At 43.1% G+C, this 18,572-nt stretch overlaps 1 protein-coding gene across 6 annotated transcripts in view; it reads left to right on the forward strand.

Moving 5' to 3' along the window:
- Positions 1-18,572, forward strand: part of PLEC (plectin) — a 210,202-nt gene that overhangs the window by 97,642 nt on the left and 93,988 nt on the right. For 4 of the 6 annotated variants that reach the window (XM_078783364.1, XM_068124605.2, XM_078783365.1 and 1 more), the window contains exon 2: positions 9,850-9,911. In XM_078783364.1, the coding sequence (XP_078639490.1) occupies positions 9,850-9,911 (62 nt within the window). Of the gene's footprint in view, positions 1-806; positions 1,048-9,849; positions 9,912-18,572 lie in introns of those variants that run through there. The other 2 variants (XM_078783363.1, XM_078783362.1) reach the window with 2 other exon arrangements.

Genomic DNA, 18,572 nt, shown 5'->3' on the forward strand with positions numbered 1-18,572 from the left:
ATACCGGAGGCCCACAGGCCCGTCTAGACCCCCAACACAATCACCCACTCCACGAGCACACTCAGGACCCAAGAGGGCATGGGGAAAGGGGGGGAAGAGGGACATCAACAATCACAACACGCGGGTTATATAGCCATGGTTTTTATTTTCGGGGTGGGTACCACGTGGGGCCCCAATGTTAAATCATCACAACTGAAAGTTTCACGAATGATCTTCGCACACTTTATTCACTGTACCAAAGTTGTACTGTACGTGTACGTATGTACCTACATTGAGGGTCAGTGTACTTCACGATACATGATCAATGCAACGTGTTAAAACTTGCAATGAACAATTTCGCACAGGCATAGGTACCTACAGTATAAACAACGTGCACCTGCATAACATCCAGGTCACCGAATGGAATCTAAGGGTTAAACATGTCGTGTGTACGCTCCCCTTCCCTAGTCTGTGTACCCACACCTCGGTGTGTATGTAATAATATATTCCCTGGGTATCTCCCCCAAGCCCCACTGTGTGTCCTGACATCACAACGATGTATGGAATAATCCATAATCGGTATCCCTGTGAATTTCCCGGTCTCCATGATGTACAACTTGACTCTCCAGTATTAAAAGGAATTCGACGCGTGTCCTCCATCCCCAATGTGTACCCCGCCCGGGTCCGTGTCCCGAATTTGTCATCAGGTCCGCTGTTTAATGAGCCTCGACGCGCTGCTGTACCAGGAACGGGCCGCGTTTCCCTTGTAACGGGACCGATCGCCCACCCGTCTCCCCGGGGCCCGGAGGCGTGTCCGGGAGCTTGGGTTCCTGAGGCTGGCGGAGCCGTGACTCCCGACCCCGCGAAACGCGCTCAGGACGGATTCCTGCCCTGTTCCGGGACTAGACCTCGGGGTCGGGCTACGAATGGAGCGGGAAAATGCGCGCAGCGTTTCGCGGATCACGCGAATGGGTGCCGCCTCGTGGGGACATCGCGTCCACACGGCAAACCTCGGGGTTCCCTGCACGGAGGGAGGCAGGGGGCTGGCGGACCGCATGTGTTGCGTCGGTGAGTGTGAGTCCGGCCCCCCGACTCATTATTCCCACCCACTAGCCATGTCTCCCGTTCATCACCACTACCCTCCTCGTTATCCGTTATATCGTCTCTTGTCATTGCTCATTCGCTTGGTGTCTCCCAAGATCCTCGATTCTTTTTGATTATTTCGACGAATATCCTGCCTCGCATGGTCATCCTCTTATCCCGCCGTTCCCTGTGTGACCCCGCCCATCTCGCTGTTTCCTTGGAGCCACGCCTACCTCGCCGTTCCCTGTGTGACCCCGCCCATCTCATGTCGCTGTTTCCTTGGAGCCACGCCTTCCTCGCCGTTCCCTGTGTGACCCCGCCCATCTCGCCGCTTCCTTGGAGCCACGCCTACCTCGTCGTTCCCTGTGTGACCCCGCCCATCTCGCCGCTTCCTTGGAGCCCCACCCATCTCTCCGGTTCTCTGGATCTCCTGCTGACATTCCAAAAATTTGCCAAAACATGTAATGCCCTCATGTTCACTCAGCATCACTGACCTACCACGTTTCTTTTGTATAAATGATTGCTGTTCATCACACCAATACTTTGCATTGTTAGCAGCGACTATTCGTACCGTGATAATAAATGGTACGGCTCTTTTAGTTAACCTCACCGTTCCCTTTCAAACAGTGAGAGCCTTTGCACCTGTTTGTGATCAATATCCCGTGCCTAGTTTCGTGATGGATGTAAAAGAACAATGAACAAAAATGCAATGTAAAAGTAGTCTTCATAAGAATTAGAGCCGCTGTGTACCAGGTGGAAATATCAGGACTACGAAGAAGACCTCACACCCTCCATCCTCCTTTAAAGGCCTCACTCCCTCCATCTTCCTTTGAAGGCCTCACATCCTCCATCTTCCTATAAAGGCCGCACACCCTCCATCTTCCTTTGAAGGCCTCACATCCTCCATCTTCCTATAAAGGCCGCACACCTTCCATCTTCCTTTGAAGACCTCACACCCTCCATCTTCCTTTGAAGGCCTCACTCCCTCCATCTTCCTTTGAAGACCTCACACCCTCCATCTTCCTTTGAAAACCTCACATCCTCTATCTACCTTTGAAGACCTCACACCCTCCATCTTCCTTTGAAGGCCTCACTCCCTCCATCTTCCTTTGAAGACCTCACAGCCTCCATCTTCCTTTGAAGACCTCACATCCTCCATCTTCCTTTGAAGACCTCACACCCTCCATCTTCCTTTGAAAACCTCACACCCACAATTTTCCTTTGAAGGCCTCACAATCTCCATCTTCCTTTCAAAACCTCACAGCCTCCATCTTCCTTTGAAGACCTCACAGCCTCCATCTTCCTTTGAAGACCTCACATCCTCCATCTTCCTTTGAAGACCTCACATCCTCCATCTTCCTTTGAAGACCTCACATCCTCCATCTTCCTTTGAAAACCTCACCCGCCATCTTCCTTTGAAGGCCTCACACCCTCCATCTTCCTTTGAAGGCCTTACACCCTCCAGCCTCCTTTGAAGACCTCACAATCTCCCTCTTCCTTTGAAGGCTTCACACTTGAAACGTTCCTTGACCAAGTTCGGATGACCTCGAGGTAGCACACTTACCTTGGAGCTGTATTGCTAATTGTTCTGCGTTTGATTCCTTACTAAAAGACAGACGTCGGATTGCTGTGTCACGTGCAGGATTTTGCATCACGAAGTGCTCAATCCTTGGGAGCGACATGAAGCCGGGTGTCTCATCAGCTAGCATTGGTTGGTGGATGTTGAAGATTCCATGGTGTCTTTTGTGAAGAGTCGACGAGTTATCAATGGCGCCTTGAATGAATTACAAATACCTGCCTAAATAACCTTCAGTCAAATGTCAGGCCTGGCCAGCCAGTTCATGAGCTACTTGTAGGTGGGAATAATTGAGCTGTTACAGATGTAGTAGTAGTAGTAGTAGTAGTAGTAGTAGTAGTAGTAGTAGTAGTAGCAGCAGCATGCTCCCCTCAAAGCGCATATCTCAATGATATTGAGATTTGGCCTTTAAGGGGTCCATAATTTCAAGTGTTAAAGGACTCCAACTTCCTCTTTCTTTTGCAAATAAGTTTTAATTACTCCAGCTGAGTGTTCTGGATGATTTTGCTTATTTTTGGATCTTCAAGCTGAGTGTAACATGAAGTTTCAAGTTTCAAGCAATAATTATTGTACTGTGGCTGTGCTGTGCTGTGTGACCCCGCCCATCTCGCTGTTTCCTTGGAGCCACGCCTACCTCGCCGTTCCCTGTGTGACCCCGCCCATCTCACCTGCCTCCATCTTCCTTTAAGCGTAGTCGCTTAACTACGGTACTTGAAGTGAGTCCTTAGAATACCATACTCAATTGTGCCCCAGGGTGGCTCGATTCACTTTAGGCAGTTAATTGTTGCCTTCAATCGAGGCTTTTTATAAGTTTTCGTTTTTCACAGCCTCAAATCCTGTCTTCAATTAGATCCAAATATCTGAAACTTTGACTCATCTGTCCAAAGCACCTTCGACCATTGTTCCATAATCCTATTGTACACCGCACCTTTCCTATGCCATCTCCAGGCATTGCAAATCGTCATTGCTGGGCCCCGAATGGGGCTAGGCAGTGACGCGCGCTGAAAGGGAGTACAGTACTCAGTTTTCACTCTGTTTGTTTGTTTTCTTTCTTGGTTGTCCGGGCGATATCTCAGCTATCCTTTGAGCGAAGAAGCTGAAATTTCGGCACAGTAGTGAGCAAGTCCTTTGTCAAAAACGGTATTTTTTTGTTTTTTGAATAATCAATTAATTGAGGAGTTATTTAATTATTAGCGATTAATTAAGTACTTATTTAATTAATCAAATTTCCTTTCTCTTCTGACCATTAACTCAGGCACCTTTTGAGTTAGGAAGCTGATATTTGGACATGCCAATGACCAGGTGATTTAGCTGCAAAGGCTATTTTTGATTTATTAATTGATCAATTAATCGATTAATTATTTAATTATTCGATTAATGACATTTATTTTTTTTTAAGTTACAGATTCTGATGAAATGGTGGTGGTTTATGTGTTCTCTGACTGAATTGATTAATAATTTAATTTTTTTATGATTTTTATTTATTTATTTTCATTATTAATCATTTATTTATCTTTTCTCATTTGGCCAATATCTCAGGCACCTTTTGAGCTCAGAAGCTAATATTTGGACATGAGTGACCAAGTGATGTTTCCATCAAGGATATTTTTGATTTATTGATTAATCAATTAATCAATGAATCGATTAATTATTTAATTATTCGATTAATCACTAAAAAAAAAAAAAAATTTCAGTTACAGATTCTGATGAAATGGTGGTGCTTTATGTGTTCTGTGACCGAATTGATTGATAATTTAATTTTTTAATGATTATTATTTATTTACTTTCATTATTAATCATTTATTTATTTTCTTTCTCATTTGGCCAATATCTCAGGCACCTTTTGAGCTGGGAAGCTAATATTTGGACATGACAGTGACCAAGTGATGTGGCTATCAAGGATATTTTTGATTTATTGATTAATCATTTAATCGATTCATTATTTATTGATTAATCGATGAATTACTTATTGATTAATCAATTAATTATTTAATTTTTTATTAATGACTTATTTGATTAAATTTCTAAAAGATACATCTTCGGATGAAGCACTAGTGGTTTTGTTATGCTATTAGCCAATTGATTAAGAAAATATTTTGTGATAATCTTTTATTGATTTTAATTATACAATTAATCAATCAATTAGTGTACACCTCTCCCTCCCAATGCAGCCTCTATGAGCTGCACTGCGGTATTGCCGGGCGCCGGAGGCGGCCCGGCAATGCCGCGCTGTAGGATATTTAATTATTTGGCATGGGGCGGTGTACTTTGAATGTATCTGTACTTGTTTCTATTCTTGTGAATATTTTGTCCTTTTAGTCTTGTTGACGTTTTCTTGCTGCAACACATCCCTTAAGTCATGATTTCAAAGTGACCTTTGTACTGTTGATGGATGGACAACGACACCTGAGAGCCTTCTCAGTTCTGTTGTCAATTCAACCCTATTTATTTATTTATTTATATAGAGTCAAGGCTCGTGGAAGACTGAATGGATCAGGATGCAACAGAACAAAAGGAACAGTAGAGAGAGAGGAGGGAGGTGGGGAAACAGAAAAGTTGAAGGACAAAATAGAGGGATACTTGGTCATACAATGGGTGTGGGGATGAATGAGAGGTAGGGGGCACTCTTGGGATGGACAAGATGGATACAGAAGCAAACTCTCAGGAGGGAGACTGGAAATTTGGAAGGGGGTGGGCTTGAGAAGGGTAGATAATGGGGGTATAAAAGTCATCCTGGTCATGGTTTTGGATGAGGGGTGATTTGAGATTGTGGTGAACAGCTGTTTGGAGGCAAGGTTGAAGAGAATGTGGAAGTTGGTCCACAAGTGGGGGAAATGAGGAACAAATGAGTGAAGGTGTGCAGTGAAGCTGGATTTTGGGAGTTTCACGAGAAGGGAGTTAATCGTGGACCGTGAGTACTCGGCAGAAAACTTGGAGGGAGGGGGGACAAAGCACGGAAAAAGAAGAGCAGAGGGTGCATGACCAGAAAGGAGATTGAAGAAGACAGAGAGACCACCAACCTGTCTACGATGGCTAAGTGATTGACCCAAAGACTCAGCTAAATTACTGGAGATTCCAATGTCCTTAAAGGCCTTAGTTTCCACTGCGTCAAGCTAAACAAGATGTGAGACAGGGGAGCCAGCACAGAGGGGAAAGCAGTATCCATCAAGCTGTGGATGAAAACCTTGTAGGAGGATAGGAGATCAGGTGTGTTAAGGAAGGACTTTGTATTATGCAGGATGCCCAGTTCGTGACTGGCTTTGGAGGCAAACTTTGAAATGTGTTTTTTCCATGAAATATAATTGCTGATAGTGAGACCCAGGAGTTTGAGTGACTGAACTTCCTTAAGAGGATTCTTAAGAAAGTATACTGTATTGGAGGGTTTGCCATACGGTCTTTTCCGAGACAGAGAGTACGTGTGTGGGATTTCTCAGTGTTTAAAGGCATTCCAAATGTTTGACCAGCTTGAGATTTTTTTCAAGGTCTGAAGAGAGGGAAGAGGCTGCAGCGTGCCTGTCTGAATGGTGAGGGTTGTCACGGCAGAGGGTGGAGTCATCAGCAAATAAATAAAGAGGGTTTTCCAGAGATTCAGAGAGAGCATTGATGAGGATTAGGAAATAGGACTGGCCCCTAGAACACTGGGAGCACTCCAACCTTGACAGGGAGAGGGGTTGAAAGAATTCCGTTGAGTGCCACACGTTGGCTACAAGAGTAGAGGAAGTCAGTTTGCCATGTGTGGAGTCGGCCTTGGGTGCCATAGACAGTTTGGAGAGTAAGACGGGATGCCAGACTGTATCAAAAGCTCGAGATATGTCCAAAGAGATGGCCCTGATAACATGTCTGACATTGAGGGCCTCCATCCATTGTTGGGTGAGTAGACACAGCATGTCCAAGGTGGAGTGACCTGGTCTGAAACCAAATTGGTGATCTGAGATGAGGTTTGAGAAAAGGAAGGATTTCATATCAACTGTGATGATAGATTCCATGACCTTGCTGATGACTGGAAGTAAGCTGAGAGGTCAGTCGATAAGGGGGTCAGCTTTTGCAGTTTTCCTGTAATGCAATGATGTTGGCAGATTTCCAAGCAGATGGCAGATGACCGAGTGCAAATGGCAATATCATAGCATCCATATATTGTAAATCCTAAATGTCACTGAGGCTTTTGCACAAGTGTCTACTCCACACGTGCCCCTCTCTGCAATGTATTTGCTTTTCTTCCAAACTTCGTTTACCTCCCCCCTTCTTTTCCCACATTTCCTGACATTAAAGGAACCCATATAAATAAACATCACCTTTAAGTGCATACTCCTCCATGTGAAGGATATTGAAGTATCACGTAATAGGTTGAGGCTGGAAGGTTGGAGGTAAAGGGGTAGACCGAGGTTGAAATGGGAAGATTGTGTGAGTAAGGATATCAGTAAGGTGGCTGTGGTTGGAGAGTGGGAAGAGTTGGCTGAGGACAGAGGGAAGTGGAGGAGGATCGTTTTCAAGGCAGGGCCGAAGCTCGGTACCATTGGACCTCACCCCTAGCCTCTAAAGGGGAAAGAAGAAGTAATGCAAATTAAAAAAAAAAATTATTAAGGATTTTTTTTTTCATCCTTTGTGAGGAATCCTGAACTGCCTTGTACTCTTAAAGTATAAGTTGTACACAAAACACTTCTCCTTTTGGCCTTTTCTGATTTTTTTTTTCAATTTTAAATCTCTCAATTCCCCCTCCTGCCATTACCCTCACAGTGTATTTGCAATTACATATACAGTGCATTCAGAAAGTATTCAGACCCCTTCACTTTTTTCACATTTTGTTATGTTGCAGCCTTATGCTGAAATCGTTTAAATTCATTTTTCCCCTCATCAATCTACACTCAATACCCCATAATGACAAAGAGAAAACAGGATTTTAGAAAGTTTTGCAAATTTATTAAAAAGAAAAAACTGAAATATCACATTGACATAAGTATTCAGACCCTTTGCTATGACACCTGAAATTTAGTTCAAGTGCCTCCCATTTCTCTTGATCATCTTTGACATGTTTCTACACCTTGATTGGAGTCCACCTGTGGTAAATTCAATTGATTGGACATGATTTGGAAAGACACACACCTGTCTATATAAGGTCTCACGGCTGACAATGCATATCAGAGCAAAAACCAAGCCATGAGGTCGAAGGAACTGCCTGCAGGGCTCAGACACAGGATTGTGTCGAAGCACAGATCTGGGGAAGCCTACAAAAAAATTCTGCTGCATTGAAGGTTCCAAGAGCACAGTGGCCTCCATAATTCTTAAATGGAAGAAGTTTGGAACAACCAGGACTCTTCCTAGAGCGGGCCGTCCGGCCAAACTGAGCAATCGAGGGAGAAGGGCCTTGGTAAGAGAGGCGACCAAGAAACCGGATGGTCACTCTGGCTGAGCTCCAGAGATCCTGTGTGGAGATGGGAGAAACTTCCAGAAGGACAACCATCACTGCAACACTCCACCGATCTGGGCTTAATGGCAGAGTGGCCAGACGGAAGCCTCTCCTCAGTGAAAGACACATGAAAGCCCGCTCGGAGTTTGCAAAAAAGCACCTAAAGGACTCTCAGACTGTGAGAAACAAGATTCTGTGGTCTGATGAAACCAAGATTGAACTATTTCGCTTCCCTGTGAAGCCTGGCTCTTCCCCTCCAAAATGATTTTTCAATCTATCGGAGAATTAATTTAAATGTTTCTTATGTGATATTCGTAGATTAACTGTTATTGCTGTCTAAAACTCATTCCACCGTTAAGGTCAGCAACTCCGGTATTGGCCAGAGAATGAGAAGAATGGAATTTTTAATTTGGCAAAGGCACAATGTCAACGGATAACCTGGAATCATTTTTCCAGTACACTGGATCACCATGTATATATCACATAGATTTGTTGTATTGCTTCATCAAGATTAATGGCATGTCTGTATTAAAACATTTGAGAGGTTGAAAGTACATTTGGGAAAGGATATCTGACGAGCAGATGTGACTTGTCACGCGCCAGGGAGACAATTTGATGATCATCGTCGTGTCATTCTCACCCCATTGTTGCAAAGCTACTCTAATCGAGGACATGTGTGTACAACGGCACGAATCGTACTTCAAAAATGCAACCAAAACTTGGTTTGCATTAACTCTGTGTGTTGATCGAGAGGACATCTGGCACTTTCTCTCGGAATGTTGAACACCCTAGTACATAAGGATTCCTGGAAGATTGAGCACATACTTTCTTTAATATGCCACGAAGTTATCTTCTTGAGAGCATTTTTCTCTCTTTGACGCAAGTCTTCAATCTTCATGCTAGGCAGATATGGGCGTGTGTTGATGAAGCTCCGTGCAGAGGAAGGGTAGTTGAAGCGCACCGGGACAAGCTCTGCACACCAAGCATTGTGGAGTTGTGACTGGGCTGCACAGTACGCTCCGTGGGTTTGTAGAGGCTGATGGCACAACCTCAGCCTGTTAATGCGCTCGTTCTAATAATTTAGCAAGAGGTATTCTACACCTGTTAACTGCCCAAAAACACCATGGATGCTCCTTATGGACCTGGTAAGTTAGATATTTTTTAGTAGTTTGTTCTGCTGTTTAAATATGGCATCAGAATGTCATCCAGTGTGAACATGACACAGTGGACTTGAAAGACTGGGGGGGGGATGATACTTAAAAAAAACTTGTTTCAGTGATTTTGAAATAAAGATGGTGTTGCGTTCTTTATTTCTCCTATAATTCTACTTCAACTTTGCAAAATTGAGTCCCCATCCCCTGGAGTTGTTGAAATCATCATATCTTGGGTAGCACGTGCTTGTTTTCTCAGAATGTGTTAAAATATGAATGTTGTCTTTCTTTTGGTCCTGCTCAAGTAACTTCCTGGAACCCGTTTTTATGCTTCGTGGACTCATCCTAGACCTGTGACTGTAAATAAAGAATCTTTTTAAAAGAAAAGTTCGACCTAAAAGTGTATCCAAATGAGTATTTTATTCCTTTTTCGCAATTCTTCTCCAAAGAGATATTTAGGAAGAACAATACTTCACATTACATGATACTTCAATATCCTTCACATGGAGGACAATAAATGTAAAGGTGATATTGATTTATATGGGTTCCTTTAAATGTTTTATATGGTATCTAGTTGTTCTACCTATACACTCTTACATGCATGTCCTTGAGGAGGTAGTTATTTTTTATTAAGGATTTCCTCCTTTGTTTTGCAGATGAACGTGATCAGGTCCAGAAGAAAACCTTCACGAAGTGGGTCAACAAACACCTATCAATGGTAAAATATCAGACACAAAAGAAAGCCATTAAATGTAGGCCTAAAGCCCTGGCAAAAGCAACAGATAGAGAGAAAAGAGTTGGATTTGTGTTCATTCTGTGCTGCTTCTTCAAATTGATGTTTTCTTAACTTGCAATGTTTTGTTTTTGTATATGGTGTAAGGCTCATGGAGGAGATGCAACACAAATCACTCACATACATTTAGACAAATACATGAGACAACACCGGACTTCAGACAAGCATAGTCACTGAGCTTTGGGGAAATGATGTAACGTCCGGGGTACTCGGGGTACCAACGACGTCCCTTTTTTTTCTCCAAAATCAGCGGAGTAATTAAAGAAGAATTTCCTCCTGCCTATGGTTGTTTGTCCGTGCTGTATCCTCTTTAATTTAAAGTCTTAAGTATGACTCAGCCGGGGATAGAAACGCCGACCTACCAGAGTCAGAACAGACGCTCTAACCATTACACCATCGGTGTATTAACCTGTATCACAACACTTGTAAGGTTAATGTAATGATGGAGTTTACAACAGGTAATTTGTTTGAACTTACCCACAATGATGTTCCACAATGGCATTAATTATTTATTTTCCTTTTGAATTCGTAATTACCTCCCCCACTGAAGGTGGATGGAGGTTATGTTTTCACCTTTGTTTGTCTGTCTGCCTAACTGTCTGTGAGCAGGATGTCTGAAAAAGTTATGGACAGATTCAGATGCAACTTGGTGAAGAGGTTGGGTGTATGAAAAGGACGAATTGATTCGATTTTAGTGACAATCGGGATCCAGATACAAGAATTTTAAGTGATTCTTCACCATTGAGAGATAGGGTCAAAAGCGATATACTGTATTGCAGGATATCTCAAAAAGTGATGGATGGATTATGACAAGACTTGGTGGATGAGTTAATTAGCTGGCAAGAACAAGCCAATTAGATTTTCGTTCAGGTCTGGATGTTGATCTGGCCTATCGGTGAGATGCAAAACGTAAACTGTTCAGCCTGGCAGAGGACTGTGCTCCACCGAGCAATGTTCTAGTTAACCTTTGTTATTACCCTCTTTTTTCCACCTTGGTTTATTTTTGTTTCTCTAAAATATAGAGCTGTGGTCACACCGGACTGTGGTCACAACTGTGGTCACAAGAATGACCTAACTGACTGAACTGTGGTCACAACCTGTGACAGAATCTAGCAACGGCCCGATTGGGAAACACGCATTTAAAGCACTCTTAAAAGATGAACAGCACAATTGAGAAACAAACATTAGTGCGCTATTGAAATATTAACTCGACAGCTCTCATCCATGACAACATCCCCATGCATATATCAGAACGAGCTGATTCGTCACACGGTCACGGATTGCTTAATCCCAATATGAGGATGTTAAAAAATTATGTTAAGCATTTTTTAAAAGTAATTTGCATAACATAACACTTGATTTTGTCTTGTCATTTTTTTTTTTTGTATACAATATCGAGGCTCGTGAAAGAGCTAACATTAATCACACAAAAAAATCAAACAGACACATAAAACATATAATAAGGGGAGCGGTAGACAAGATGGGGAGAGAGGGGGAAGCAAACAAACACAACATTTGAGAGCAGGGACATCGGGAGATCTGTGGGAGGGAGAGGGCTTGGGGGGGAGGAGGCGTGTGAAGGGGGGATGGAGAGGTATAGAACACATGGACACTGCAAGGACTTCCAGGAAAGAAGTTGGTATTTAAAAAAAGTGGATCTGGGGTGAATTAGTGGGGGTAGAAAAGATCAAGGTTTTGGATGGGAGAAGATAAGAGATGGTGGTGAACAGCTGTTTTAAAGACCTGGAGGGAGGAGTAGGATTGATTGAAGTGAGGGAGTTTGTTCCAGAGGCGGGAGAAAAGAGGATGAAAGAGTGAAGGTGAGCAGAGAGTCTTGATTTTGGCAGTTTAACCATAAGAGGGTTGCAGGCAGATCTTGCGCGACCTGTAGGAATATTTGCGGGACAGAGCACAGAGAGAGCTAGGGGAGCTCGGCCGGAGAGGAGTCGGCAGAAGACAGAAAGACCACCAACCTGCCTGCGATGAGTGAGTGAAAGGCCCTCGGAGTAAGCTTCATCGCGGGAGATTCCAATGATTCTGAAAGCTTTGGTTTCAACAGCGCGAAGCCGAGCTAGGTGTGAGGCAGGAGCACTGGCCCAGAGGGGGGAACAGTATTCTATTGAGCTGTAATGTAAGACTTGATTACCATGCGTTCTGACAGCCTTGATTAAGCCGTACTATTATTCGACATATGATTAGATTTTTTCGGTGTCCCTCATTGTCAATAACACTCGACCCAAACAAAGCCAATGGAAATCTGATGCAACAAACTCAGGCAGTGTATAATCAGCAAAATGCCGACAGGCCTAATGTGTTAGGCACTCACCCGAAAACCAAGATGGCAACCACATCATTTTGTTTCAGTACTATGGTGGGTGGAGTCAAGCAACAGATGTGGGTGTGCTTTGGCAGTTGTCCAACCAATGGGTGCGCATTTCAAAAATCGACCCCCAACAATATCCCAAACAACAACAACACAACAATAATGCAAAGCTCTTGTAGACCTGTGACATGTCGCATGTGAAATAAGTGGTCACACATTTTTCTTGTAAATTTATTTCTGCTGGTGTTACTTCAATCAGTCTGCCAATCATAGTTAAGGAAGCTTTGTGCTTAGTACATGCCTGTTAACACTGCCTTATAGAATCACCTTTAGAGGCCTGCAGGGGTTGGCCTTTTTTGGGCACCGTGGTCCCCTTTTTTGAAGCAATGTTTTATGGCCGGATGTCCTTCCTGCCGCCAACCCTGTTGGTTGCCTCTTGCGACGCACAGGGAATTACCAGTGAACTGGTACTCAATTTGCCAACCTCGGAAGGATGACAGGCTGAGTCAACCCCCCTGGTGTTAATTCAGTCATCGACCAGGATTTGAACCCAGGATCCTATGATCCCAAGCCGGCACCCTAACCGCTAAGCCAACACCAGGCTCTAACACTGCCTTATAGCCCGAGGACAATTATGTTCCGTCACAATTTTTATATTATGGCAAACCTCCATAACTTTGTGGACTAAACCTGTTGCAAACTACTAAATGCCGAATCTAACAAGTTTTAAAAAAATTATACGCAGTTTGTGCTCCTTTGGCTGCCTTCCCGCTGAATGAAAGTCAGCAAACAGCAGTCCTATTCACAATAAGGAAACCGACCCTACCAAACATAGGCCAGTGAGTTTGCTGCCAATTACAAGGAAAGTCATGGAATCCATCATTGCTTCTGATGTAGAATCTTTTCTATTTTCAAACAACCTGATCTCTGATCATCAGTTTGGAATCCGTCACCGTCACTCAACTCTGGCCATGATTCTACTCCTCCATCAGCAATGGTCGGAGGTCATGACTCTCACAATAGGATAGAACCGTCTCCCTTTAAATATATTGGGCATTCAGCACAGTCTGCCATCCTGCTTTACTTCCCAATCTCTCTGTCTGTGACATAGAAGGCCATTTTCATTCCTGGATTGTTGACTTCCTCCACTCACACAATGTGTCGCCATCAATGCAAGCCTCTACTTCCCTCTCCCAGTGGAAGCAGGAGTTCCCCAAGGCAGTGTGTTGGACCCACTCTTGTTCCTCATCTATATAAATGACCACTGCTTTGGAAAAACTGGCTTCCTTTTTGCAGATGACTCCACATTGTGTCGTACACTACCCTATCTCTTTGCTAGGCAGACAGCAGCTGTGTCTCTCTCTGCTTATGTTTGTCCTACTGTCAGCTCTACTTTGCTCTACTATGATCCTCGCTCCTGTAAAGAAAATAAAATGATCTCTCTTCATTTCTGTCTCCAATTATGTTCTTCACATAAATGGTGAAACTAATAATAATCTATAACGGCACTCGGTAGAGTGCATACCTCCACCAGGCTGAACAGTTTACGTTTTGTATCCCACTGGTAGGCCGGAGCTGGATCTGGACCTGAACCAAAGTCGAATGGGCTTGTTCTTGTCACCTAACATAACCATCCATCTAATTTTGTCATAAATTTTCCACAACTTTTTGAGATATCGTGCTATATATCGTTTTTGGCCTAATCTCTCAATGGTAAAGAATCGCTTAAAGTTTTTTTTTTTAAATGATCGTATCTGGATCTGGTTCCGGATCTTCACCAAAGTTGAATCAATTCTTTTTTGTCATGCACCCAACTTTCCCACCAAGTTTCGACCGAATCCATCCTAAATTTCGAAATATCCTGCTCACAGAAAAACAGACACACAAACAGGGGTGAAAACATAACCCCCGTTCACCTTAGGTGGCGTAGATAAATATTTATTTTGCCGTGTATGCTCACAGCCTTAGATCACTTGAGGCAGAAGTTTTTGATAACCGAATGGGTTTTAGGTGGCTGAATCTTTGTGTGTTGCCCTCTGCACCAGTGTTTATATAATGTGTGCAGCTGTGCGTTTCTGCTAACTTCCTAGTGGAGATTAGACTGGAAAGTCAACAAGGGTACTCGTAATTCACCTGAACCATCAGTCGTTATGAATGTATCAGCATTATCTGAAGCTTTGCTAAAAGCAAAAAGATAAGCTCTCTCTGAAGCTGCAGATTCTTCTTGCTTGGTTTCCTCTTTCCTTGCTAGATTGAAGATAAAATCGGGCAACAAATGGGATCACATAGTTTTGCTTAGTTTGATGCACATGAGAAAATCCATGGATTGTGGGGTCAAGAAATGTCATTTAAAAAAATTAGTGTTTCGCTCACTAGAATATATGACCTGTCGCTTCTGTGACGGAAATTCCAATCTTTGCTGCGATGGCTAATCTATGGGGGAAGAATAGTGGGGCAACTTAGCATAACAATTGTGCATTTTGTGAGGAAAGCACCAAATTTGGCACACTAGTAGACTATCATATTATGAAAAGATCTGGATATAGGGCCATCTCAGATTCAGAGATTTGATTTTTGAAAGATTTCGATTCGATTGGGATCGAAGAGAACACCTTCTTCGTCTTCTGTACAGTGAAGTTGCCAGCCCTGAATTCTCTGGCTACATCTGGGTGCTTCATTGGGAGAGCAACCATGTCCCTCAGGTGAACAGGGACCCACCTGGCATAGTGTGTGTGGTCTAAGGCATGGAACCATGGGATCAGTTCCGTCAGGGCATCAAGGTACGTCGTGAATGAAGCCTGCCGCAGAGAACGCATGTAGACCAGTACCAACACCTCTAGTTCCAGCACAGTTGCCCAGTACTGAAAGTTGGGAATGTCTTCACCTCTCTGGTGACACCAGTCTTCGAACTCAGGCAGGTCTTCTGCATCATCAGCATATGTCATACAGTGGCGTTCATACGCACGGTGTTGCAGGATGTGCAGTGCCGCTGCAGTGATTTGATGAGCTCTTCTTGTGCGGGTGACGTGGGCAGCTCGCAGGAAGGAGTCGGCCGTCCCTGGCGTTGCAATCTCAGCTTGCAAATCTGCAAAATCTGCAAATCTTGCAAAAATCAAATCTCTGAATCTGAGATGGCCCAATATCCAGATCTTTTCATAATATGATAGTCTACTAGTGTGCCAAATTTGGTGCTTTCCTCACAAAATGCACAATTGTTATGCTATATTTAGCTTAGCTGCCGGACTAGAAGTAGTTTGAAGAAGTTTGACACGCATGTCCAAGACACGCACCTGCAAAAAAATTTTTTTTGAATCCCAAACACTCCCGGGAGTTACCCGAATCTACCATAGTTGGATTTATTGAAATCCGTTAATCCATTCTCATGTATTAACACGACAAACAAACAAACGGACAGTCACGGCTCCTTTTGAAATATAGCACTGGAATATCAGACCCGTCGCTTCGCTGATGGAAATACCAATCTTTTATGCAATGACTAATCTATGGGAGAAGAAGAAAAAAGGATTCCTGGGAGATCCTGCTCTCCGTGCAAGGATAACCAACATCACATGTTGGCATTTGCAGTTTTGACTCGCGTGTCCATGTACACATTAAAAAAAAATTTGGATCACAAACACTCCCGGGAGTTACCAGAATCCGCCATAGTTGGATTTATTGAAAGCCGTTAATCCGTTCTCAAGTATTAACACAACAAACAAACAGACAGACAGACAGACACGGCTCCTTTTATAACATAGATGGAAATTTCCCCGAGAACCTGAGCCAACATCTTTGGTAATTTTAGTTTCACAAGATATTTCCGAAAAGGCGTCTGCGCAAAACTTAGTGATTTGTTTTGAGGTTTTGATTTTTTGACATTGATCTAAGGCTCAGGGACGAGCTCGCACATAAATGACATGAAGGACAATGACATTAGAAGTCATGAATGTACCTTTACATGAATTACAAGGACATATGAACAAACACAATGGATACGGCCTTGAAATCTGGGTTTGCTGCACCACGGGCCAGGGATTTAAATGGGAACACTGACATTGGACATAAATATCCCTTGGATCATATTTAAATGTATTATTTTTAAGATGTTTCTCAGTGGCAACAAGTCCTCACTTATGATCCACAGTCCATGATGTCAAAGGAAGAACTAAAGGTTTTCATAGCAAGTTTGAGACTTTCCCATCATTCATGAATGGTGCCTCTGACAATGATTCTGAGAGTATTACTTCATCAAGCTCCACAACTCCTCTTTTGTGCAAAACAAGGAGGAAGCTTTGTGGAGTTTTGTTTACTTCTTTTTTTTGTCTTTGCGTCATCTTTCTGTAAATAAGACCTCGGTTTCACCAGTCTGTTTATTTTCCCCCCTCTCTTCCTTGGGCCTTGGCTCTTCCTTGGCCTTGTTTCTTCTTTGGAGGCAACAGCATTCATAATGAAGGAAAATGAGGAAATTCGGATCATTTAATTTTTTTATCTACAAATACGAGTGCCATACACAAACATTATTGCAGGAATATGGAAGTATTGCAGGAGATTTTGAATCTGCAATATGGACATGAATGGCGAATGGCCATACATGTGAATGTGTTAGTTGAGTGGTGTATTGCAGAGTTGTACCATTTAGGAAAGCTGGCCTCACACCTCTTCCAAGTTTATCTGTTTTATGAAATTAATGTAAAGTGAAATTCTGAAACCCCATTAAACCTTTAATTTCTGCCCGTCCCACCTCGGTGAACATACGGAATTATAGTATCAAGCCTCCACATATCCACAATCTTGACTTGCACCCTTGAGAAATATATTACATGCATGACATTTCCTTTCTTGCGCCTGGTGTTGGCTTAGCGGTTAGGGTGCGGCTTGGGATCCTAGGATCCTGAGTTCGAATTCCCAGTCGATTGCTGAATTAACACCAGGGGGGTTGACTCAGCTTGTCATCCTTCCGAGGTCGGCAAATCGAGTACCAGTTCACTAGTAATTCCTGCGACACAGGGTTGGTGGCAGGAAGGGCATCCGGCCATAAAACATTGCTTCAAAAATGGGACCATGGTGCCAACCCCTGCTCTGTGGGGAAAAATGGCCTCTAAATATGGTTCATGACATTCCCTTTATTGGACGCATTACATAAGCTTGCCGATGGAGTCAAAAACACTCGTTTTGAAACCATAATGGCTCGATGAGGCCTTCAAGGACTTGACTTCGCATAAGCAGGGAGGGGAAAAGGAGGGGGAAAGAAATATAATATTCTACTTGTTTTGTATATGAAATATGTAGATGGCCTACTAGAGGCTCAGTTGGCAAACGTACTCGGACATGTACAACTGGGTACGTATTAACTGCGGAATACAAGTGATAAAGTCATTTACGCGTGAGTCTATATTTGTGCTTGTGGAAAAAAAAAACCTCTTAGCTGGGAAATCTGAGTTCATTCTTTACATTTGAAGGTAACTTGTGTGCAAGCACTCGATCGTTATTAAATATTCAGCTCAGCATCTTGGAATCACTTCATACACAGGTATACCATATTGCCGTTACAACCTAATGCCACAACTGACAGATTGCCAAGTGTTATTTTCATGCTTAAACATTTCGATTTACATCATATGCTTTTCATTGCCAATCGGAGACCCACAAAAGCAAGATGACTACCTCGACAAATGACTGAAGTTGCAGTCATGAAAGTAATTGCTTGATTTGATTTTGGTGATTTGATTTTGATTTTGGATTTGATTTTGGTGATCCAGATTCGGATCCGAAAATTTTAAAGTAATTCTTCACCATTGAGAGATAAGGCCATGAACGATATGTAGCAGCATATCTCAAAAAGTTGAGGATGAATTATGACAAAACAAGGTGGATGAGTTGGTTCGGCGACAATAACAAGCCCATTAGATTTTGTTTCAGGCCTAGATCCAGATCTGGCATATCAGTGGCATACAAAACGTAAATTGTTCAGTCTGGCCGAGGTATGCGCTCTACCCGAGTTCTAGTGAAATATTGTTTTCATTTTTTTTGAACGCACTTTTGAAATCCCTGTACAACATCCTTAACGGACGTCTCAAATTCCTCGCACCTTGTGTGGTTGGTTGGAGAAACTTTTGGCCAAAGTATTTCATGAACCGGGTGGCCAGGCCGAGGGACGGTGCACTTTGTGATGCGACCTTTTGCCTGCGAAGCACCAATCGGACAGGTTATAGTCATTTCAGGAACGGAACCCAGCCGAGACAGTTAAAAGGTGCGTTCGTTAC

The sequence above is a fragment of the Myxine glutinosa genome, chromosome 8 (assembly GCF_964187855.1).
Source record: "Myxine glutinosa chromosome 8, kmMyxGlut1.1, whole genome shotgun sequence".
Classification (NCBI taxonomy): Eukaryota; Metazoa; Chordata; class Myxini; order Myxiniformes; family Myxinidae; genus Myxine; species Myxine glutinosa.